This window comes from Callorhinus ursinus, unplaced genomic scaffold (genome assembly GCF_003265705.2).
Source record: "Callorhinus ursinus isolate GAN/ISIS: 27379988/994484 unplaced genomic scaffold, GSC_fseal_2.0 scaffold59, whole genome shotgun sequence".
In the NCBI taxonomy this organism is placed as follows: domain Eukaryota; kingdom Metazoa; phylum Chordata; class Mammalia; order Carnivora; family Otariidae; genus Callorhinus; species Callorhinus ursinus.
Window position 1 is genome coordinate 3,590,401 of NW_027397121.1, and position 24,847 is coordinate 3,615,247.

Consider the following 24,847-nt stretch of genomic DNA (forward strand, 5'->3'; position numbering starts at 1 on the left):
ATGCTGAAGTCTTAACACTTTATGCTACCCCCTTGTCCCTCTCAAAGTCCTTTGTTTCCATTCCATCTCCTGTCCCTGGCACTCAAAGCACGTGGTCCCTGACCCAGAAACACAGAGCTGTGGCCAGAGGCTCACCAAGGGCCTGCCCATCCCTGAGGAGCACTGGCGTCCTTTCCTCCTGTGTGGTACCTGGAGATGCTGCTCCTCTTCCTGGAAAGTCTTCTCTAGCTGCTCCACTCTGGCCTGCTGCTGGGCCTGCTCTGCACACAGCTGGGACTGTAAGTCCTGCAGCTCCTGCTCCATTTTCACAATTCTGTTTGAGTTCCCTTTTTGGGTCTGCTTTTTCACCTTCAAGACAGCTACCTGTTTTTCCTGCATTTGTATTTTCAGCTTCAGAATCCTGGACATGGTCACCCTGACTAGCTCTAAGCTGCTTTGAGATGCTGACGGGTTTGAGGCTTTCTGCTTCTTAGGATGAAGCTCTATGACTTTTGCGGAGCCAGGGTGAACATGAGCCTCTGTGGCCTTCTTCCTCGGCTCAAGAGAAGTCAACTTAGGATCCAGATATTCGGAGAGTTGACTGGCCACTTCACCTTTCCCATGAGACTTCACTGGTTGACCAAGTTCACAAGACACTTTATTTATTTTGGATTTCAAATTTGAGGGGCCTTCAGCTCCAGAACCCTCCAATTCATCCAAACTAAATTTCCTTTTAGTTCTCAATCCCCTATTTTTTCCCGTCATCTGGTCATTCTTTGGGGCAAGACAAGGATACATCCTCTCCCGGTCTTCTTCAGTAACTTCATATTCATACTCTGCATTCTCCTTATTCTCCAGAGGTACCCCGAGCTGGATGTGGTCTCCCTTATGGATAGAATAGACCTTTAAAGGTTCTAGACGTTCTCTGTTCAGCCAAACACCATTCAGACTCTGGAGAAAGGGAAATAAAGACGAAATAAGCTTCATGATTTTCTTCCTCTTAATGGAATTTTTCCTGCTGCTGCAAAACCTTCTGCCTTTTCAGAAGGAAAACCCTTGAGAACAAATAGAAAAGGTTCATAAACCACCACCCTTAGAAACAGCATTCTTCCAACAGCTCTGGCTTTTTACCTACATTTTACATTCATGCCTCCACAGAGAACTGCTGGTATAATAGGCAGGAATCACCTTATTACTGGCAGATGAATTACTCAACTGCAGCAGCATTAAAAGAAACTGCAGTTGAATAGCTCCTATTGACCTAAACTGGGTGCAATGGCCCAAGACAGGAAAAACAGCTATTAGCAAAGGAAGCAGCGTCTAATGATGAGGTTCAAAAGGTAGGCTTAGCCAGGAAAGTCACACATGCACTGTCTCTGAATGTGGCCCCCAAACACACTGGTGAATGAGCAAAGCACTTCCCAGTATACATAAACCTAAAAAGACTGTATCAGTACCTCGTACCGGGATCTAACCCAATTAATAGCCCCAGAGGTCCACTGGGGAACACAGCATAGTGGTTAAGAGTTGGTGCTCTGGCTCAGACAGACTTGAGTTCACAGCCCAAATGCACCACCTTGGGTTTATGAGTTGCCTGGCCTTCAGCACTTTACTTAACCTGTGTCCCAGTTCTGTCTGCAAAATAGGGATAGTACAGTTCCTTACTCATACCACTCCGTAAGGAATGAATGAAATAATAATACATGTAAAACACCGAGCACAGTGACTCATATATAACAAATACTTGATAAATATTTACTTTAATGACTTAAATTAAACCACAGTGTAGGGGTTGAGAGCATGGACCCTGGAGTCACAGTGCCTAGACTTGTAATCTGGCTTCATCACTCAATAGCTGTGTGACTCTGGGTAACTTTCTTAACCTCTCCATGCCCCAGTTAACACATCTATAAAATGAAGGATAATAAAAGACTCTCCCGCATGGATTTTGTGTAGATTTAATGAGATGACATATGTAATGTACTGAGAAAAGTGCCTGACACATGGTAAGCATTATGTAAGTGTTCACTACTATTATTATGTTCTGGCTCAATCGGCTTACCAACAGTCATTTCAATTCTGTGCTCAGCATCTTGCAAGGTAAATATACCGAGCACAAAAGTAGAAGATATGAAAACAACTTTTAGTAGCTGACTATATGGAAAGGAAAACACGAGGGCACATATAAGTAAATATGGGATTACAAAGCACAGCCTATAAATGCAAAGGACTATCATGTAGAGCTGGGCCAGAGAAGAGATGCTAAATGGCGATGACAGGTTCTAAAACAGACTTGAAACAAATGCAGGATTTAAAGTTTAAAGAGACGGGGGCGGGGGGTGCCTGGCTGGCTCAGTCGCAAGAGCATGGGACTCTTGATCTTGGGGTCGTAAGTTCAAGCCCCACGTTGGGAGTAGAGATTACTTAAATAAATAAATTTGGAAGGAAGGAAGGAAAGAAAGAAAGGAAAAGGCAAGTGGGCATTTTAACCCATTTTAAGAACTTATCCCCCTTTCTTGCTGTGTCTGTCAAATAAATAAACAAAATCTTTAAAAAAAAAAAACAAAAAAGGGGGCGCCTGGGTGGCTCAGACATTAAGCGTCTGCCTTCAGCTCAGGTCATGATCCCAGGGTGCTGGGATTGACCCCTGCATTGAGCTCCCTGCTCCGCGGGGAGCCTGCTTCTCCCTCTCCCACTCCCCCTGCTTGTGTTCCCTCTCTCACTGTGTCTCTCTCCATCAAATAAATAAAATCTAAAAAAAAAAAAGAACTTATCTTTGGGAGACAGTCCAGAGATGAAGGTCACATCTGAACTGGGACTAAGACTATGTTCAAGTTGGTAACTAAAGCTACCTCCTCACAGCTAGAAAAGATGCCTGGTCAACCCAAATATGAGGGATGGGGGCTTGACTACAAGGCACAGAGGATGAAGACTAGAGTTTGGATCTCAGTTCTGGGTTGGTAGTAGGCCCTTGCTTCTTGTTTTATATTATGTGGCTGGAGGGGAGAGAGGAAGAGAAAAATGAACACAGATACATACAGAAAGACTGGCTTTAACTCACTGCCTTGGGCCTAACCTGGCTTATCTGGCTAACTTCTCCCAACCTTTCTATTCATATTCAGCCTGAGAAATTATGAGAGTGTTGAGTTCTGCTGACTTCTGAAACAACACAGGCAGAAATAAAAAAGGAGGGGGAGGGAGGCCAAAAGACTCTATAGCAGTTCTATAGCAGAATAGTTAATTACAGATTATACACAGGAAAAGGGTCTCAGGGAAAGTATTATGACACAGGAGGCCACCTATTGCCAAGGTACAGATATTTAAGAAAAATCTCAAAGACAAAGAGAGGGTTAAATAAAAGAAGAAGGTTAGAGAAGCAGCCCAAGTCTGGAGCAAATAAGGAACCACTAAAAAACTGGGGTGAACTTTTAAGAGGTACTGCAAACCCTTCCCTAGATCCTCCACAGTAACCCGCCTCCTTCAGAGCCCTTTAGATCCAGAAAATAAACTCTCAACATTTTCCCATCCCATTTTACCCTTGGATCCATCTGTTTATCCATTCATCACTCCTTGGTGACATCTAGTGGTATACTTTGGACCACAGCCCCAAGTCAGGTCTGTTCACAAGGTGACTGTAGAAAAGGTTGAAAATACCATGACTGTATGAGAACAGTCGAGTATTGCCCAGCATATGATCTTAAATACAATGGTTTAAATAAACCAAACTGTGTTCAAGCCTTTTTTTTTTTTTTTAAGATTTATTTGAGAGAGACAGAGATGGCAAGAGAGAGCACATGAGCAGGGAGGAGAGGGAGAAGCAGACTCCCCGCCGAGCAGGGAGCCTGACGCTGGGCTCGATCCCAGGATCCTGGGATCATGACCTGAGCCAAAGGCAGACGTTTAACCAACTGAGCTACCCAGGCACCCCTCAAGCCTTTCTTGCTGTTGGTTTTCACAATCCCCAGTTTGAGCACTATCAGCAACAGCAAAGTGATAACCAAAGAAAAGCCTGCCCAGTGACTCCTAGCCATCGATGGGGAAAAGGTGGGATAACCAGCACCCACGTAAACGCCAATTACTTCACTTGATGCTCAATCTCTGCCCAGCGTCTTTAATCAGCTATTGAGGAGAGTGGAAACCCAAAGCCAACAGGCAATGTTTTCTCACAGTTCACTAAATGATTTATGTAGCCCAGTGGTTCTCAACCTTGACTGTCCAGTGAAATCACCTGGAAATGTTTAAAAGAAACACTGACTGGGCTAATTGGTCTGAGATGGGGACTAGGTATCAGGATTTTTAAAGTAAAGTTGCTTTTTTTTTTTAAGATTTTATTTATTTGGTGCGTCTGGGTGGCTCAGTTGTTAAGCCCCTGTAGAGCTCCACATTGGGCGTGCAGCCTGCTGAAGATTCTCTCTCTCCCTCCCCAACCCCCTTTAAAAAAAAAAAGAAAAAAAGACAGCCATCTTCAAACCAGGAAGTGAGTTCTCATCAGAAACTAAACCTGCCTGCCTAATCACTGATCTTGATGCCTACCAAACTCCCGAACTGTGAGAAGTAAATGTTTGTTGTTTAAAAAAACAAAAAAACTGCCAAACTGTTTTTCAAAGTGGTGGTATCACTGTGTATTCTCACTTGCGGTGTTTAAGAGTTCTAGTTACTCTGCATGCTCACCAGCATTTGGTATTAGAAATTCTTTACTAAAGCATAATATACAAACATAAAAGTGCACAAATCATAAATGTACAACTAGATGAATAATCACAAAGTGAACATCTCAGTGTAACTACAAGGTTTAAAAAAAAATTCCACATTCTCAGCATCCCAGAATGTCCCCCCACCCCCCACCCCTACTTCCCTCTAGCCCCTAAGCCCCTCCCCCTCCATAAGGGGACTACTAGTGTGGCTTAACATCACACACTAGTTTTGCCTAGTTTGGACAATTATATAAATGGCATCATATAATATGTATTCTTTTGTGTCTGTCTTCTTTCACTCAATACTGTTTGTGAGAATAATCCATGCTGTTGAATATAGCAGTTCATTCATATTCATTCTAGTATAAGGTTTCACTGTAAGATTGTATCTACTGTTGATGAACACCTGAGTTGTTTCCTGGCAGTGAAATTATTGTCAGAATATGTGCAACTGTATATATATATGCAACTGTAATAAATGCCAAATAACTTTCCAAAATGGTTGTACCAACTTATACTTCTACCAAAAGACTATTTGCCCCCATCCTCGCTAATGCCTAGGATGGTCATTATTTAATTTTAGCCACTCTGGCGGGTATGTAGTGGTATTCCATTGTGGTTTTAATTTGCATTTCCCTGATCACTAATGAGGTTGAACAACTTCTCATGGATACTGAACATCTGGACATAATCTTTTGTGAAGTGCCTGGCTCTTGCCCATTTTAAAAACTGGGTTATCTTTCAGGGCACCTGGGTGACTCAGTTGTTAAGCATCTACCTTCGGCTCAGGTCATGATCCCAGGGTCCTGGGATAGAGCCCTGCGTCGGGCTCCCTACTCTGCAGGAAGCCTGCTTCTCCCTCTCCCCCTGCTTGTGTTCCCTCTCTGTGTCTCTCTCTGTCAAATAAATAAATAAAATCTTAAAAAACAGGGCGCCTGGGTGGCTCAGTTGGTTGGGCGACTGCCTTCGGCTCGGGTCATGATCCCGGAGTCCCGGGATCAAGTCCCACATCGGGCTCCCGGCTCAGCGGGGAGCCTGCTTCTCCCTCTGACCTTCTCCCCTCTCGTGCTGTTTCTCTCTCTCTCTCTCTCTCTCTCTCTCTCTCAAATAAATAAATAAATAAATCTTTAAAAAAAAAACAAACTGGGTTATCTTTCTTTTTCTTATTGATCTGGAGTTCTGTACATATTCAAACATAAATCCCTCATCGGTTATGAGTAGCAAATATCATCTTCCACTCTGAGTTTACCTTTCCCTCTCTGAATGGTGTCTTTCGATGAATGGAAGTTCTTAATTTTAATGTGATACCAGCAGTATTAATTAGAAGAACCCCAGGTAAGCACAAAAACTGGAAATGGGGTTGAGAGCCACTGCTCCAGCTGCTGGACAACCAGAAGCTGAACTGTCCCAAGCAACAAGGTTTGTTCACAGACGATTGAATTCACCAGACACATTAAATGCCAGAGCCTGCAGACATGAAGGTAGGAATCACCAGGGAGCACACGAATAACAACATGAGAAGAATGAGAAAGGTTCAAACAACATGTCTGAGCCTCGAGGACTGAAGGCAAGTAAACCCACCAAGGCATTTCAGACTGACTCCGAAACAACAAATTTTCTGAATGAGCTGGATATTAATACATAAGATGAGCCATCTGAAGAGCTTTTCAACTGAAATGTACACAACGACAACATTCTGTGTGCAGAGTCAGCAGTCCCCCAGGGTTTTTCTTTTTTTAAGTCAATTTAAACTAAAATTGCATTTGTTGCAATTTTTAGGTCTGTACTTAAGCTTTCACTTTCTGGCCATTCCAGCATATAAGAGAGACCATTTAATGAAGAGAGAGTGTAGTTCTGAGTTTTGAATTATTTGAAATCTCTACCTCTTGAAAAGACTTGGCAAATGACTTCAAATATGACCATAACAATAATGTCCTGCATCTGAAATTCAAATCCTTCATCAGAAGAGGACTGCCAAGGCATCATGCCAGAAAAAAGCCACAAAGAAAAGGAGCATCTGTTAAGGAAAAAAAAAGGCAGGGGGTGGGGGGGGGTTGGTGCTTTTACCTGTAAGAACAGTTGCTCCATCAAAACACTCGAGTCACAGCTTCTCTTAAAAATCAGTTACCTCACAAATGGAATCACAGCTAAGAGGCTTAAACCAGAAAAGACTTGGAAGAATCTGCAGCCTGCCTTCTCTCTGTATTATGTCTGAGCCCTAAGAGAGGAGTCTCATGGTAACAACAGCCTTCAAAGAAAGGGTATAACGGCAAATGCTGGAGAGCGGCCCAGAAGCAGTCATGATCTGTGGCTGGCGTGGGCTGTCTCTGTGTCCCTAAGGCTGACATTCAAGGAACACTAAAACCAGTCAGCTGGTGGCTTCCCAACCTCTCAAAATCTGCTATCCCATAAATGGAACACATCCATACTGCACATAATCAAGGAGAGAAGCACCAGAGAACTCACCCCTCTAATACTGCAACCCCATTTCTCAGATAACCAACTCTGATAAGGAAAGCATCTTTTCCTAAGGTGGTTTGATATAAGCTACTGCAGGGGCTTTAAAACCTGGCATCTATGACTTAGATATGCATCATTAATTTTTTTTAATCATACAACTGGTACAGGTTTCCCCTGATATCCAAAAGTAGAGCGTTCCCAAGCCAATGGTGTAAAGCAAAGAAGCAAAGAAGCAATCACCACTAACTTATATGGAAAATTTTTTTATTGTTCCCAGACCCAAAATATAACCTCTCTTAGGCTTTTCTGATACCTTAGGACATCGCTTGCTAACAGATGCACAGAATAAATCGAGATTAAAGCACAGATGCTCCCAGATACAGTTCAAAGCTGTGGCACCTTGATGCTGAGATGCTGAGTGTAGTCCCCTGGGAAAGAGCTTAGCAGGGCCACTCTCAGTGCTCTGGTGCGCGCTGCCTCTATAACAGCTCACTGCAAAACAAATGTTAAACACTATTTTTGCCCTTTTTTTGTAAAAGAAATCTTCTGATTCTTTTTTGTAAAAGAAATCTATTTCTTTTCGTTAGCAAATACAGGCACCAATGTAGGTCTTTTGTAAAAGCGAAGTGTAGGATAGATAATGTGAACTTTCCAAAAGCGGAGCATACCTGTAGAGCAAATCAGAGTACTTCACTGGAATTTGACAACAGGATATGGTAGAGACTTATTTGAGGCTGGCTCATTCACTCACTCAACCAGTTAGAAGGCATATATCGGGTCTCAGATTCCTCTCTTCCCAGAAGATGTTAAACTTGATCATCTCTGAGGCCCCCTTTTCAGCACCAATCTCTATTGTGCTCCTAACGCCTTGCGAAGCGTACCAAACCAATTTACTTAGCACTTATACCCTCTCCTTCAACACAATGCCAACTCAACTTCATCCTAGTCAGGAAGGTAGTTTCTCAACAGTTTAAATCCAGCAGTTTTAAAAGCATGCAAAATGAGGCAGGCCTGCGGGATACCTGTGATATTGTGAATTATAATAAGAAATATATATTTGGTCTTTATCCCTGTTTCTAGCACAGAGCTCCTAAAAACTCTTGGAATTTCCTAAGTGGTGAGACAAAAAGGTGTCTTTTATTATGTTAATGAGGCAACCTTGGTCCAGGCCAAGGTCACCTAAGGATAGGGTCTATTTGCTAGGGGAACCAACCCAGTAATAGAAGGGTTGAAACTTTCAGTCCCACCCCTCAACCTTCTGGAGGAGAGAGGGGTTGGACATTGAACTGATCACCAATGGCCAATGATTTAATCAATCATGCTGTGTAATAGAGCCTTCATAAAAACCCAAAAGGATGGATTCAGAGAGCTTCTGGGTTGATGACTACATGGAGGTTTTGAGTGAGTGGCACACCCAGACAGGACCTGAAAGCTTTGTGCCCTTTCCCGCATACCTTACCCTACACATCTCTTCTGTATGGATGTTCCTCTGTATCCTTTATTCCTATCCTTTCATAATAAACCGGTAAACATAAGCAAATGTTTCCCTGAGTTCTGTGAGCCACTCTAGCTAATTTTTAGATTTTTTTTTTTTTTTTTTTTTGACAGAGAGAGAGAGAGCACAAGCAGGTGGAGTAGCAGGTAGAGGAAGAGGGAGAAGGCGGCTCCGGGCTGAGCAGGGCCCAATGCAGGGCTCGATCCCAGGACCCTGAGATCATGACCTGAGCCGAAGACAGTTGCTTAACCAACTGAGCCACCCAGGCGTCCGCAAGCCACTCTAGCTAATTAATCAAATCCAAAGGGGGAGAAAGTCATTGGAACCAGTTGGTTCCAGTTGGTTAGAAGTACAAGTAAACAACTTGGACTTGTGACTGGCATCCTTGGAGCCTCCAATCTACAGCTGTTCGTCAGATGCATAGGTGTTAACCTGTAGAATTCGATGCTATCAGAACTGAGGTGAATAGTAAGACACCGAGCTGGCGTCCCAAGCAGTGCTTGGCAGTGTAAGATAACCCCTCCACCCCAGCACACCTCAGAACTGGTCTCAGACCATTTACTACCCTTCTTTCTACCAGGTGTCGTTACAACCCTTCCAACCAGAGCAGTGTAAGATGGTGTCTGAAGGCATTTCCTACTTCCTAATGTCTTAGCTGTCAACATTTGAATTTCTTTCAGAGCATAGTCTCTATTTTCACGGTATCCCTGGGTGCATGTATATCTGCACTTTAGGTGCCTCCTAATTGCTGGGCTTTACACACTATTTCACCTCCCTTAGTATTCACACCAGACCACTGATTTTCAAATTTGTTTAAAGCAAAAAAGGCCTGTCTTCAAAGGAAATCTTCCTCAAGACACAAATATATAAAAGGGATTAAAAAGAGGATGGGAGTGTTGCTCTGATGGAAAGGAATTGGGAAGGGAAGGAGCTAAATGCAGTCAGCTCAATTCCTTCCTCCTCCCAGTGCTCTGAACCATAGGTATACTCCAGAATATCCATTAGATTTTTCCCAAGGTCTCTGTACCTATGACTTACAAAGGACAATTCCCCCAGTGACTCAGTCTTGTTTCTGGAGCAGGACCTACTGCCCCAATTCAGGAGTTTCCTTCGAAGTAATGAACTTTCGTTCAAGTCATTAGAAATTATTTTGGGGGGCACCTGGGTGGCTCAGTCATTAAGCGTCTGCCTTTGGCTCAGGTCATGATCCCAGGGTCCTGGGATCGAGCCCCACATCGGGCTCCCTGCTCCGCAGAAAGCCTGCTTCTCCCTCTCCCACTCCCCCTGCTTGTGTTCCCTCTCTCACTGTGTTTCTGTCAAATAAATAAAATCTTTAAAGAAAAAAAAAAGAAATTATTTTGGTATAATCTAATCTCTGGCAGCATACAGAAATGGTTGTCTGTGGGGAAGACAACTGGCTGGCTAGGGGAGAAGATACACTTTTGAACCTTTTAATTTTGTATTCTGTATTACCTATGCAAAAAAAAAAAGTAACTTAAAAATAAACAAGAATTCAGTAAAAGTCATTAGGCATCTGTGGATTCCTGTACCTTGTTGTCCATAATTGTCCACTGGCCCTCGACATTCTGCTTCAAAACACAGTGGTTTCGGGAAATCATCAGAGGGCAGATTTTTGATACCAGTTGGTATGTGACACCAAATCCTCGCCCTATAGTCACCTAGGAAGACAACAATGTAAGAGACACAATCAGTCATTTTGCTGAAAAGAGAGGGCCTTTGCAGTCTTGTCAACCAGCAATATTCACACGTCCTGACTTAAGATACCAGACTCTTGTGAAACCCATACAGCTTATCAGCTATCTCCTTAGCTTCCACGGGAACCAGCAGGTAGAAAAAGGCAAGAAGTTCTGACAAGGAGACAGCTGAATGAAGTTAATCATGGAATGTCAGAGTTGGGAGGACCCTGAACTTTTGTCATGAGATGGAGGAATCCTTTCCACACCGCCCCATCAACTAGTCTTTTTTTTTTCCTTTCTTTCTTTCCTTTAACATTTTTTTATTTAGTTATGTTAATCACCATACATTACATCATTAGTTTTTAATGTAGTGTTCCATGATTCATTGTTTGTGTGTAACACCCAGTGCTCCTTTCAGTACATGCCCTCTTTAATACCTGTCACCAGGCTAACCCATCCCCCCACCCCCCTCCCCTCTAGAACCTTCAGTTTGTTTCTGAGTCCATAGCCTCTCCTGGTTCGTCTCCCCCTCCAATTTCCCCCCCTTCATTTTTCCCTTCCTACTATCTTTTTTTTTTTTTAACATATAATGTATTATTTGTTTCAGAGGTACAGGTCTGTGATTCAACAGTCTTACACAATTCACAGTGCTCACCATAGCACATACCCTCCCCAGTGTCTATCACCCAGCCACCCCATCCCTCCCACCCCCCACCACTCCAGCAACCCTCAGTTTGTTTCTGAGATTAAGAATTCCTCATACCAATGATACATGTCTTTCTCTGATTGACTTATTTTGCTCAGCATAATACCCTCCAGTTCCATCCACGTCGTTGCAAATGGCAAGATTTCATTCCTTTTGCCCATCAACTAGTCTTAAACACTGCCAAGAACTACAGCCTCTATACAAGACAGTCCTTCCAATTTTTCAATGGCCCTAATTTGGCATCTTTCTTCCTATAAATTCCATCCTTTGGCTCTGGCTCTGCCCTGAACACCATGAGAAAATCTCCCATCCCCCTTCCACTTGACAGTTACAAAGTGTCTACTTAGTCTTCTCTTTTCTGGCCCTATGTTCCCAGTTACTTCAAACTTAACTCCCATGGCATAGGTTTGGGTCTCTTTGCGAGCCTAATACATCTGTGAAGGGACTCCTGGTTTATTTTTATTCCTAGATGTCACATTTAAAAAAAAATTAATTTTGGGACGCCTGGGTGGCTCAGTCGGTTAAGCGTCTGCCTTCGGCTCAGGTCATGATCCCGGGGTCCTGGGATCGAGTCCCACATCGGACTCCCTGCTCCGCGGGGAGCCTACTTCTCCCTCTGCCTCTCTCTCTCTGTTTCTCATGAATAAATAAATAAAATCTTTTTAAAAAATTAATTTTTATAACACAGTCAAATGCAAGCATCACTTTCCCAGTTCTAGATACCATCACTGGAGCATATAAATTGTATTAGCTTTCAGAGCAGATCTATCATGCTGCCAATGTATCCTCGGGCTTAGGAATGATTAAATTTCTTGGTCTAACCCTCCTCCAAGAATTGCTATGCTAAGTCATGTCTCTTCTGTCCTATACTTGACTAGTTGGTACATTTGGATTCGAGTGCAGGACCTTACATTGATTCCTATTAAATTTCATCTTGTTAGTTCAGCCTATCACATGAGCTTGTCAAGACCTTTCTGAATTTTTAATCTGCCATCAGACATACTCAATATCCCTTCCAGCTTTGACTCATCCACTATATTGATATAAGGCCTTCTGTACATTCAAGATACAGATAAAAAGATTGAAACAGGATGTAGCCAAAGGCAAAGCTCCCAGGAAAGCCTAGTAAACATTCCACCACACTATCTGGCTACACCTTTAACCAGTTGTAATTCAACCAGAAGTCTTTGCACTGAGTCCATATTTTCCATCTTATCCATGAGGACAGCATGAGAGCCTCTCGAAAAAGGTTGCAAAGAAGCCTCAATTCTCATCTATCACACTTTTCTGATGGACCAGTCTAGTTTATAATAACCCTGTCAAGGAAGAAAATGAAATTCCCCTGAAATTTAGATCTTAGAATCTCCTGCTGCTTCTTTTTGGTGCACAAGCCATCTCTATAATAACCCATACCACAACCTTAGCTGGGAACAGTAAGCCAAATGGTCTGTGATTTTCTAAAAGCTACCCATTTTGTTCTTTCTGAAAATCTTTCAGAATCATGCCAGTCCTCTTCAGTCCCTCAAAGACCATCATGACTCTCCTTACCCCGAAACTATGTTTCCGCGAAAACTCTCATCACAGTAACTGACACTACCATCTAAGCAACTGCTTAACCCCAAACCCACGAGCCATCTTTGATTCTTCTCTGTCCCTCCTCCTCACATTCAAATCATCAGCAAATTCTACTGGTTATAAATCAAATATCTCCTAAATCGGTCCACTTCTATCTCTATGGCCAATACCTTAGTCCAAACAACCTGACCTCCTCCAGCTGTTTTTGCTTCCGAACTGCCTTCCCCACTCAAACCAACTTCATTCTTCACAGCAGCTGGAGTGGTAATTAAAATCTTTTAATCAGACCACTTCCCTTCTTTCCAAACTACATTAACGATCCAAACTACATTAACGATCCAAACTTCCTAACCCCCTCCAACTCTTTAGTCTTATCTCATACCACAGTCAGAAACACTCACCACTACCTGAGGGTCTTTTCTCCAGTCCCCTCTACTTAGAACACTCTTCTGAGACATCTGTATGGGCTCCTTCTCATCTTTCAATTTCAGCTCCTCAAGGGCCTACCCTGATTACCCTAAAGTTGTTGCCTGCGCCCTCCCCCACCATTGCATTCCTTCATGTTGTTAGCATGCACTTGTCACAATCCAAAATTATCTTGTTTGCTTTACCTATTCCCCACCCCTTACTAAAAAAAAATTTCATAAGCAAGGACCTTATCTATCTTGTGTACCACTGTATTTCTGTGCTTGGGACAGTGTTTAGTAAATATGTGTGAGTGAACAGAGGAATAAAGAGCTTATGAGTCCTCCCAGATTCTAGGATAAGCACTTTTTAGGTCAGAAGTTTGGAAACTGGGTCATTACCACTGGAAACTATAGAGCAGAAGCCAGGAACTCTTACAATCTGATTTAAATTCTTGAGTTCTTTGAACAGTTTGCCAGAAATTCCATTTATTATCCAAGTTCCTCTGAATATCTATCCATCCATCTACCTACCTACCTACCTATATCTCCTTTAAAAATGGAATGTTTAGGGGCACCTGGCTGGCTCAGCCAGTAGAACATGCGCCTCTTGATCTCAGGGTCTTGAGTTTAAGCCCCATGCTGGGCATGGAGCCTACTTAAAATAATTAAATAAATAATTAAAATTTTTTAAAGATGCAATGTTTAAGGGTTTATCTGTCATCCTGGAGCAGTAAGAATTTCCATGTAGGTAGCTTTCTTTCTGTTTTTGTTTTTTTTTTTCTTTTTAATTTGAAAGAGAGCTGAGCATGGAACCTAATGTGGGGCTTGATCTCATGACCCTGAGCCGAAATCAAGAGCTGCCCAACCAACTGACCCACCCAGGCGCCCCGGTTAAGGAAGTACTCCATAGCCCATTTTAATACATGAGAGGAGACAGCCAGGTTACCATTGAGAGCTGTCTGGGTAAAGTATTACAGAAAAGGGAGATGAGTGCCTTTTTCTCCAATAGCCTCCTACAGACTCTGAATCCAGGGAAGTAAGGAACCACTCTTTTTCGTCCTACCCTTTACTGTCTGGTCCTATAATTTACCTAGGTACACCAAGGTTAGAGTCTGTGGTGCACTTATCCAGATATTCCAGCATCATTTGGACATAAAAGGAAATTTCCCATGGGAACTGAGTGCCAACAAACCACCAATGCAAGTGTTGGGGGTTGTTTCTATTTACAACAGTTTTGCAAGCCATTGTCCTTACCCACATTCACTGCTATCTCATTTCTCCTGGGCATGACTCCTATTGTTTCCCAGATGGCCAGCAAATACTCTAGAACCATCCTTTCCCTTTTTCCAACACCCTTAGGGCAAAAAAGTTTCATGAAAACCAAATACAAGAAAAGAAAAGAGAAAAACGAAGATACTATGGTTCTTCCCAAAGCCCTAGATACTTATAAGGCCTAGCTAATTTGCAATACATCTCTATCTAATTTGGTTTTCCCCCAAACTCTCTGGATTGGTTCAAGAAATTAAAGGACAGGGGTGCCAGGCTGGCTCAGTTGGTGGGGCATGCAACTCTTGATCTCAGGGTCCTCAGTCTGAGCCTCACGATGGGCGCAGAGATTACTTACTTAATCAATCAATCAATCAAAAGGCCTCTTTGGGGAAAAAAAAAGTTTAAGGACACCCATTCAGACAATTTACTTACTTCAGTGAAATAAGAAGAACCTTGTTTTATCGTTTTATCTGGGAAATCTGAGACTTTGAGGAGGACTGGAAAGGCAGGAAACTGATTCTGCTGCTATAACTACATCATATAAGCACACCTCCTAAATCTTGTACACACCACCTTATCTTTGGTTTGGGGCCCACTGAAGTAAGTTAGACTTCATCTCTTGCCTTCAGACCTCTCTTCACACACACTGCAGGCTATGCTCCAACTACTTCCTAACACCAGACCCTGCAGACAGCCAGGCCTGGCAGTTCTCTCACAAAGCACCCAGGGCAAGCCGGGCTTCCTACTATGTCTTTACCATTCACTATGGTTTGTATGGGTCTCTTCCCATAGAGGTGGCCCTACACAAAATTATCCAAGGGTTTAAAATAGATGTGGAGTACTTTACAGTTCCTCTTGCCTTTGCTACAGGGGCTTTAATTCTTTTGCCCCCCCCCCAACTCCTACTCCCACTCCCAGTGCTATCAAGCTATTCAGAAGTAATGAATTAGTCCACATCAATTGAATCTGAAAGAACGTTAACAACTAAGTACTGGGGCGCCTGGGTGGCTCAGTTGGTTAAGCGACTGCCTTCGGCTCGGGTCATGAACGCGGAGTCCTGGGATCGAGTCCCGCATCAGGCTCCCTGCTCAGCGAGGAACCTGCTTCTCCCTCTGGCCTTCCCCCCTCTCATGTGCTCGCTCTCTCTCTCTCTCTCTCTCATTCTCACTCTCTCAAAATAAATAAATAAATCTTTTTAAAAAAATTGACTAAGTACTTTATAGGGCTGTGTGTGAGTGTGGAACACTTTCAGGGCTCAGGTTAAGTAATACTTGTAAAAGCCCAAACCCAGTACAAAATAAGGAATAGCTACTAATACTCGGGTGTTGGTATCTTCATTTGTTAAACTTCCCAAAGGTAAATGCTTTTGGAAAAAGCCAGGCAGGGAAAGGTCAAGGCTCAAGCCTCAAGCTCAAGGAATGTGTGCTGAGACGTGCCTGGGTGGCTCAGTTGGTTAAGCATCAAACTCTTGGGTTTGGCTCAGGTCATGATCTCAGGGGTTGTGGAATCAAGCCCTGTGCGGTGGGATAGAGCCCCATGTCAGGCCCTGGCTCATCGGGGAGTCTGCTTCAGATTCTCCTCTTCTGCCTCTCTCCTAGCGTGTTCTTGCTTTCTCTTTCTAAAATAAATAAAGAAAATCTTAAAAAAGAAAGAATGTGTGCCTAATGTGGACTCCAGGCACTGATACCTGGATAGAAAAAGAGAGATCTGGGGGAAGAGGTGTTTTCCTGTTCTTCAAATCACAGCACCTGAGTAACCATTTAAAACCTCCTAATCTAGCAAGTTAAGGCTGGACCTGACTCCCATCTCTTACTTGAGGAACCACTGTTCTAGGATAGTACTAAATAATCCACATCTTGGCACTTAATTGTACAGCCTGCATGCCTGTTCTCAGACTGCTTCACTGTATAAAATTGTCTTTCCCCATTCAAGCAATAAACTCTGAGAGCAAAGTCGCTATTATTTGTCCCTCTCACAATACACCAAAAAACATAAATAATAAATATCTGGGAGACTGAATTGAGATTATGTAGCTTATAGAAAAAATCTAATTAAGCAGACATAATAATCAAAAGACTTATCTTTCATATAAATTATTTCCAAAACCCAAATGGTTCCCAGTCACCACCACAAGCTGGTCCCTGATCCAGCTCCCTTTCCAGAGGGGATTGCACTCTAAATCGCTCTGCCCCTCTTCTATCACTCTCTCGAAACCACCACCCCAGCGGCCCCCAACTGGAACCGTGCCTCACCTTTCCTCTTTTTTCTTTTTTGCATTCACGAGCGCATTAGAAAACATTACAAGCGGCCCCTGGAGAGGGCAGCTCTAATATTTCTGAATCCCTACCCCCAACCCACCTCAGGGGGTGCCACTCAACCCGTACCAAGACTCAAAGGATAAATGTGGACCCTCCCAAAGCGTCAATTTTCCTCAAGAGTTGGAAAAGAAGACATTTTTACATTAATATTTACGCATTTAAAAGGACATGACCCAAACAGTCTTTTTCAAAATAAACTCTAGGAAGTTCATGCTTCTCCGCTCCCCCTCTCCAACCCCCCCGGACACCGGGCGCTTCGTGACTCCGGGTGGAAGTTGGGGCAGCTCTGCCGCCAGGGCCAGACACCACAGGGCTCCGTCCGATCCAAACAGGGGCTGTCCCAGTGCCCTCCCCAACCCAGTCGCCTCCTTCCCCTCCAAACCCCAGGCTGGTCCGCACATCCTCCACGGCCCACCCCTCCTCCAGCCCCTCCCCCAGCTCCCTCCCGCAACCCTGACTCCTGCCCAAGCTCTCGCACCGCAGGCCCAGACCTCTCTCAAAGGGGCCATCTTTTCTCCCGAGCGGTCCCCACTTTCCCCCCAAACACTTCGCACCTTGACTCCCCCAGCCGCCCGCACCAGAACCCCTTCCTCCTCTCCCTCAGGACCCCCTCTTCACATTTCTCCCCTCTGGCCGGCTCCCACCTCCTCTCTTCAATTCGTCCCTCCCGCCGGGACGCCCCGGCTCCCTCCCGGCCCTGCTTCCTCTAACCCCCTTCCCCCGCCCAAGGACCCCTCCCCCTCACCTCGTTTCCGTCCTCCAGCAGCAGCCACTCCGCGTTCATCCCTACCCGCCGCAAGCACCAGCTCCGGCCACCGGCGCGGTCTCCCGTGACCAACGAGCCGGGCTCCTCCATAGCCCACTCCGACCCGGCTCGCGGTCAGCACAGAGCGAGACCCCCGCCCAGATTCCCGCCGCCTCTCAGCTTCGTCGCCGGCGCCATCCCTAAACAACAGACAGAAGCAATCGCTACGCGCTCGCGATCGATGTGAACACCCGCTCGGCCAGCAAACCGGCGTCACTGCGCCTGCGCCGGAGGGAGGCCGCGGCGGGCGTGGCACAGGTGAGCCGCGTCTTAGCTCCAGGTTTGGCGGGGTCGCGCGGAAGCTGCCCTTCTCAAGAACCACCACCCCAGTCCTGGACGCCCCTAGGTGGAACCTCTTCTCACCTTACCCCCCCTTTTTGGTAAAAAATTGATTTTACTTTATGACGAGTTCCATGTTACCTAAAACTATAACTTTTAAACAACTTTAAGCTTGTGATTTTTAAAATATGTTAAGTCTGGGGGCGCCTGGCTGGCTCAGTCAGTAGAGCATGAGACTCTTGATCTCGGGCTGTGAGTTCAAGTCCCACCTTGGGTGTAGAGCTTACTTAAAAAAAGGGGGGGCGGTGCCTGGTTGGCTCAGTCGTTAAGCGTCTGCCTTCGGCTCAGGTCATGATCCCCGGGTCCTGGGATCGTGCCTCTGAGCGGGGTCCCTGCTCGGCAGGAAGCCTGCTTCTCCCTCTCCCACACTCCCCCTGCTTGTGTTCCCTCTCTCCCTGTCTCTGTGTCAAATAAATAAATAAATAAATAATCTTAAAAAAGAGAGAAAGAGCACAAAATGTGTTGAGACTGTTACTAAATAGCATCTGTTTGGTATGACCTTTTACTACTGAATTTTTCAAAACTTACAGGAGACAAATCTATGGAGGCAGAAAAGTGGGGGCCAGGACTAAACGCAAACAGACATGAAAGAAGTTGGGGAGGTGATAGAAATGTTCTGAAACTGGATTGTGGTGATGATTGCACAATTGTGTACATTTATTGAAAAGTCACTGAAGCATTACATACACTTCCATCGGACAAATTTTATGGTATATAGATTATCCTCAATAAAGCTATTAAAAACAATATCTGAAATTCTTTTCTTTGATCCTCCAGTATAGTGTGGTAGCCCTTCCCTGCAGTGAGTACATCTGTGATAACTCAACACCCCCTCTTGTCTTTTCCATTTTCCAATACCTGGTTAGCAATTTTCTTAAATTCTGTCAGGGGAAAATATATACACTAAATGAATCATACAAAGCACAACAGCACAGGGCTAACATTTATTGAGAACTAAGTGCCAAGAACTAGGCCAAGCACCCTACTTACTTTATCTTATATGCTCCTCAAACACTATGATAGTGGTTACGATGATAATTCTTAATTTTAAGCTTGATGAGAAAAGAGGCACAGAGAGAAGTTTAGTAATCTCCAAGTAACAATTTCAATGGTAGAGTAGAATGCCAATTCAGTTCTAATTTCCTAACCACAGTTGCAACCCCAGCCCAGAGTTTTATCTGTGTGGCATGGTCGGATCAAGAATTTCGGCCTGAAGGGTGCTCAACTGGTCAAGCGTCTGACTCTTGGTTTTGGCTCAGGTCAAGATCTCAGGGTCTCCGCACTGGCTCCGAGCTCAGCATGGAGTCTGCCTGTCCCTCCTCCTCCCCCTCTACTTCTCCGCCACCCCCTTAATTAATAAATAAATAAATAATAATAAATAATAAATAATAAATAATAAATAAATAAAAATAAATAAATAATAAATAAATAATAAATAATAAATAATCTTTAAAAAGAATTTCAACCTGTGATGTAAAAGACGGTCAGGAAAATGGCTGGGAGCCACAACTGTACTCATGCAGGTGCTTCCCTAGGCTTTGGATTACATGTCTGTTGGTGCCTCCATCCCACCTTAGCATTCTGTGCTGGGAACAGCAAGGGCATCTAGAGGCCATCCTGACATTTCCTTGGCATGTCCCCTTAAGCTCCTCTTGGCTGTGACAGTTTCTCAGACTTACATTGTTTTTGATGACCCTGACAGTTTTGAGGAGTACTGGCCAGGTATTTTGTAGAATGTCCCTAAATTGGGATTTGTCTGATGTTTTTCTCATGCTTAGACTGGGGCTATAGGTTTTAGGGAGGAAGACCAGAGAGGTAAAATGTCATTCTCATCATATCATAGTGAGGGTACATACTATCACCATGAATTATTACTGTTGATGTTAACCTTGATCATCTGGCTGAGGCAGTGTTTGTCAGGTGTCTCTTCTGTAAAGTTCCTCTCCCCTTTTGCGGACGGTGCCTCTTGGAAGGAAGTCACCCCGCACCGCCTACACTTAAGGAGTGGGGAGTTATGCTCCACTTCCTTATGAGCAGGGTATCTACATATATTGCTTATAATTCTTCTGCATGGGAGGGGTACCTGGGTGGCTCAGTCAGTTCAAGTGTGTCTCACTCTTGGTTTCAACTCAGATCATGATCTCAGGGTTGAGATTGAGCCCTGTATCAAGCCCTGCATCAGGCTCCGTGCTCAGAGGGGAGTCTTCTTCCCCTCTCCTTTTGCCCCTCCCCCCCCCACTCTCCCATTCTCTCTCTCTTTTACTCTCTCTCTAAAATAAATAAATCTTAAAAAAAAAAATTCTTCTGCATGGGAGATTTGTCTCTTCTCCCCCATTTATTTATTGAATCATTTATTCATATTGGTATGGACTCATATTCATATTGGCATGGACTCACTTATTTTATACTTTGCTTTATAATCCAATACCACTTTACTTTCTTGCTCAAATTGTTCCTACTTTGATGACACTGTCCCTTTGACATACTTCCATCACTGCGCTTTATAGAGCACATCCTTACTTTCTGGCACAGGATGCTCTAGACCTAGAGTCAGCCAATTCTCCAAGGAGCCCTGCTTCCTTTCACTGGGAAATGGTATTAGAAACCAAGACCTGGACACTAATTGTGCTGGTTGCAACTGTTACTGCTTTTAGGTTCTCTCAGCTGACAGGGAAGTAAATATTTGTATGAATACTAACTCCTCCATATCCCCATACCTATGAATATTTATAACGTATGTATGCACTTGTATGTATGTATAGTGTATGTAGTAACACATATATCTCCGTTGGTAAGCTGAATGTGTGCATAATGATGGCTTACAACTCTAATGCATTACCACCTGGCCCCTGGATCTTTCCAGTCATCCCCCCACCCCTTGCTTATCTGTAACCTTCCGCTCTAAAACTGAAAAGCCTGGCTCCTACCATATGCCATCCATTTATTTGATCATCATTTCCAGTATACATATAGTGTTTTCAGAATTGTTAACCCATACACCCGTGGGAAATACTTTATCAACTAGAGTACACTACTTATGCATAAGTCTTTGACTTTTAGTCTTACAGACTTCACTCATTTCCAAAATTCCTTAGATCGGCACCCTTTTCCCCACCCCCTTCAAAGAGGTTATTTCATAGATTCTTTTGTCACAGTCTGTATTCTACCTAGGATCCCCTGACCTCCTATAATGATCTTTTATAATTCATAGACATTAAGGCTTACTTCATAAAGTTCCATGAGTTTTGGCACATGCATAGTGTCATATATTATAGTATCATAGAGAATAGTTTCATCTCCCTAAAAAGTCTCCTGTGCTTCATCTCTACTTGACCCTATACCTTGTTTTATTTTACAACATATCCTGGAGATCACTTCATAGCAGGATAGATCTACATTCCTCCTTCCTCTTTACAGCTGTGTATTAATCCATTGTGCAGATGTACCTTTGTTTCTTCAACCAGTCCTTGAATGATATACAGTTTGGCTCTTTCCAGTCTTTAGTTATCACTAATGGTCCTACAGTGAATTAGTAGGTACCATTTATGAGTACCTATTATATGCTTTTCATATATTATCTTACTAATCCTTACTACCATGCTGCCAGATATCTCCACTTACCTATGAGGAACCTGAGACCATTGGGTTGCTCAAGGTCTCCTCACCATGAGCTCCTTGAGAGTTATGTCTTGTTTTCACTTGTATTCCTGACATTTTTAATGATTGAATAAATGTAACTCAACTAGTAAATGGCAGTCCTGGGAACTGAAGCCAGGGTTGTGAGCTTGGACCTACCTAGCCCCAAAGGCTGCACTCATTACAGCCCAGCAGTGGTCTCTAAGGTGGAATGGTCATACCCCAGGGAGTACACAAGATGACCCGTTTGCTTGTGGGAAGAATATATTCGAATATCTACTTAGGTTTTTATCCACTCCTTTAAAAAACAAAGTCTACTTTTGTGGATATTTTATACTTACATAAAAGGACAACACAGAGGATATATATAGACTTTATACAAATAAATGCTGGGCTGTATCCTCAGCCCTTCTTTTGTTGCTAAGAGTGCATGGTCAAAACAGTTTGGAGAGGGGCACCTGGGTGGCTCAGTTGGTTAAGTAACTGCCTTCAGCTCAGGTCATGATCCTGGAGTCCCAGGATCGAGTCCCGAATCGGGCTCCCTGCTCAGCGGGGAGTCTGCTTCTCCCTCTGCCCCTCCCTCCTCTCATGTGCTCTCTCTCTCAAATAAATAAAATCTTAAAAAAAAAAAACAGTTTGGAGATACTGCCTTCTAAGATTTGGGGATTTTATTATCTCCATCTCCCCTGTTTATTCCCTTATAATAGTGAATCTCAACTGGGGGCAATCCCCCCCCAGGACATTTAGCAATATCTGGGAGCATTTTTTATTGTCCTGACAGGGGCATCTAGTGATTAGAAGCCAGGGATGCCCCAAAACATCCTACAAACCACAGGACAGCCCCACAACAATCATCATCCAGTCCAAAATGCCAGTAGTGGTAAGGTTGAGAAACCTTGCGTTATACCCATCTCCAGAGGGGAAAATGGAGGGGGATGAGAGAGCGGATGCACAAAAGGAAGTAGGGTGTATCTGTGTCTGTAGATCTGACACCTGTCTCATTACATATGCTCAATTAAACAGAATTGAAGGGGCGCCTGGGTGGCTCAGTCGTTAAGCGTCTGCCTTCCGCTCAGGTCATGATCCCAGGGTCCTGGGATCGGGCCCCACAGCGGGCTCCCTGCTCCGCGGGAAGGCTGCTTCTCCCTCTCCCCCTCCCCCTGCTTGTGTTCCCACTCTCGCTGTGTCTCTCTGTGTCAAATAAACAAATAAAATCTTTAAAAAAATAAAAAATAAACAGAGCTAAGGAATGTCAGAAAGGGTTGACAGTGGAAAGGCTTGGGAAGTAGGAAAGGAAAACAAGACGAGGAGGAGGAAGCACAGGGCAAGAGGAAGAAAGGGAAAGGGGGGAGAGAACTATGGAAAGGAAGTGGGGCAGACTGTTTTCCAAGATAATTATAAAATCTCCCATCCCACACACTCTTAAAACGGGACACTGACACTCCTCCCATTGGGAGATGGCATCGACATTTCCTCCCCTGGAATCTATGTGGGCATGCGACACCAGAAGTGATGTCATGCCATAAAAGATAATACAGCTTCCACCCAGCCTTTGTGGGATGCTCTTGGAACACAGTCCCCACAAGGAACTGGAGAGAACAAACACATGAAGAGAGCACATGCAGATCTGGCCAACAGCTCCAACTGAGGTCCCAACTGATATCCAACATCAACTGCCAGACATGGGAATGAAGGTGCCCCTAGATGATAGTGGCCCCCAAGAGTGAGTCACCCTTAGCCTTTGAGTCTTTCCAGCCGAGGCCCCAGGCCTCATGGAATAGTGATCCCCGAATTGTCACCCCTGTTGTGCTCCACCCAAGTTCCTGCCCTAGAGTCTGTGAGCATAAAATAATGGTTGTGCTAAACCACTTAGTTTTGGGGTAGTTTGTTCTACAGCAATACAGACCTGGAACAGGAAAGGTGTGGGGGAGGGTGGTTGGACAGTCATTGGTTTCTCTGTTTCCGTATTAGGGTAATACTAGCTGATATAACATACAAACCCCAAGTTTCAGTGGTTGAGCGCAAGAGTTTATTTCTTACATAATTGTCCAGTGCAGTGTTCCTGGTTGGTGGACAGGCTTTGAGTCATTCAGGAGCTCAGACTTCTTTCATCCTGAAGGGCTTGGAGTCTTCTGCATCTACAAAGCAAACCAGGGGAAGAAGGAATCAAGAAGGCACACCTGCTTCTTAACTGTCTTGTCCCCAGTGTGACATACATTTCCCTCGGCTCACATTGTGGAGAGAACTGGTCACATGACCCCACCTACCTCCAGGAAAGGTCCGGAAATGTAATCCCTGGTTGAGCAGCCAGTTCCCAGAAACTACTCTATTCCATGGAAAGGGGAGCATGAATTTTGGTGGACAGCTGTCTCTGGCAGACTTTAGAACCCAAGCTTATGAATTAAAATGATGATCATGACAAAGCTTTCTCTTCCTCTCTCCCATTTCCTTTCTTTTTATCTCCCTGGAATAGAGGTGGGGGGAAAGGATGGAGCATAAGTCATCACATTTTGCTCACTCTGTGGCTTTTGTGTAAGGTCAGCCCTGAATTCAGTGGGAAACTTAGAGGCTACTGTGGCATGGTGGTGAGGCATGTGGAGTTCGGAGCCACGTTGCCTGAGTTCAAATTCTACCTCTGCTACTTACCAGACATGAGACCTGAGGCAGGTTACTTGACTTCTTCAAACCTGAGCTTCCCCATTTATAAGAGAAGGGTGATGATAAGGGTAACGCTCGACTTACAGGATTGTTAGGAGGATTAATCTGGTGAATTCCTGTAAGATAGTTTTGCTTGGTACATAGTAAGTACCCAATCGCCGTGAGCTACTATCGTAGAAGAATGGAGCGTCAGTGCTGCAGAAGCTACCCCCGGCAGGTAGAAAAGTCTCTCTCCCTGGGCCTTCTCTATGTTCTCTTGTCTAAAAGACCAGAAACAAGATGTCTTCTCCTCTTTAAATTGGTTTATTATAAAGTTAGAAATCCCTTCAGTCAATTTTAGACTTCTGTTACCCATCTCCAAGCAAGATGGGTGTTTTAAAACGTCTAAAGCAAATAGTTCCCACTGTGAGCAAGGGTTGATCCATTCTGGTGGTACAGCTCTGCTCACTGATTTGAAGCGTGGTTCCCCTCGGTGAGGTTCAGTAAGGGTGAGGCAGAACTTTTTTTTATGTTTTCAAAAGATTGAGCAAAGAAAGGGGTCTGATGTAGCATCTCAAGCGAAGTTCCGTGTTTCTTCTTCAGTACTCTCTGATCCTGAGATCACAGGCCAACTTCTCAATAGACTGCTGCATTTAGTCATCTGTGTTCACTAGACTTGGAAGATTTCAGGGTGTCTGGGGGGAGGTGAGATCCCAGATGGAGTGATCCAGCCTTGGGGTGTGTGTGTCAGGGGTGGGCAGGTGGGGTTCTTGGCTCCACATTCTCACTCACTCTTGCTTTTTTCTTACTCTTTTATTCTACCCTCTCTT

General features: G+C 44.1%; 1 protein-coding gene across 3 annotated transcripts in view; it reads right to left on the reverse strand.

Annotated features, from left to right (window-relative positions):
* Positions 1 to 17,599, reverse strand: part of RNF8 (ring finger protein 8) — a 33,810-nt gene extending 16,211 nt beyond the window's left edge. The window contains exons 1-3 of one of the 3 annotated variants that reach the window (XM_025862328.2): positions 17,346 to 17,599; positions 10,179 to 10,307; positions 190 to 930 (exon numbers count right to left, since the gene is read on the reverse strand). In XM_025862328.2, coding sequence (XP_025718113.2) covers positions 190 to 930; positions 10,179 to 10,307; positions 17,346 to 17,456 — 981 coding nt within the window. In that variant the 5' untranslated portion in view covers positions 17,457 to 17,599. Of the gene's footprint in view, positions 1 to 135; positions 931 to 10,178; positions 10,308 to 17,345 lie in introns of all 3 variants that reach the window. The other 2 variants (XM_025862326.2, XM_025862327.2) reach the window with 2 other exon arrangements.
* Between the last annotated feature and the right edge of the window lie 7,248 nt (positions 17,600 to 24,847).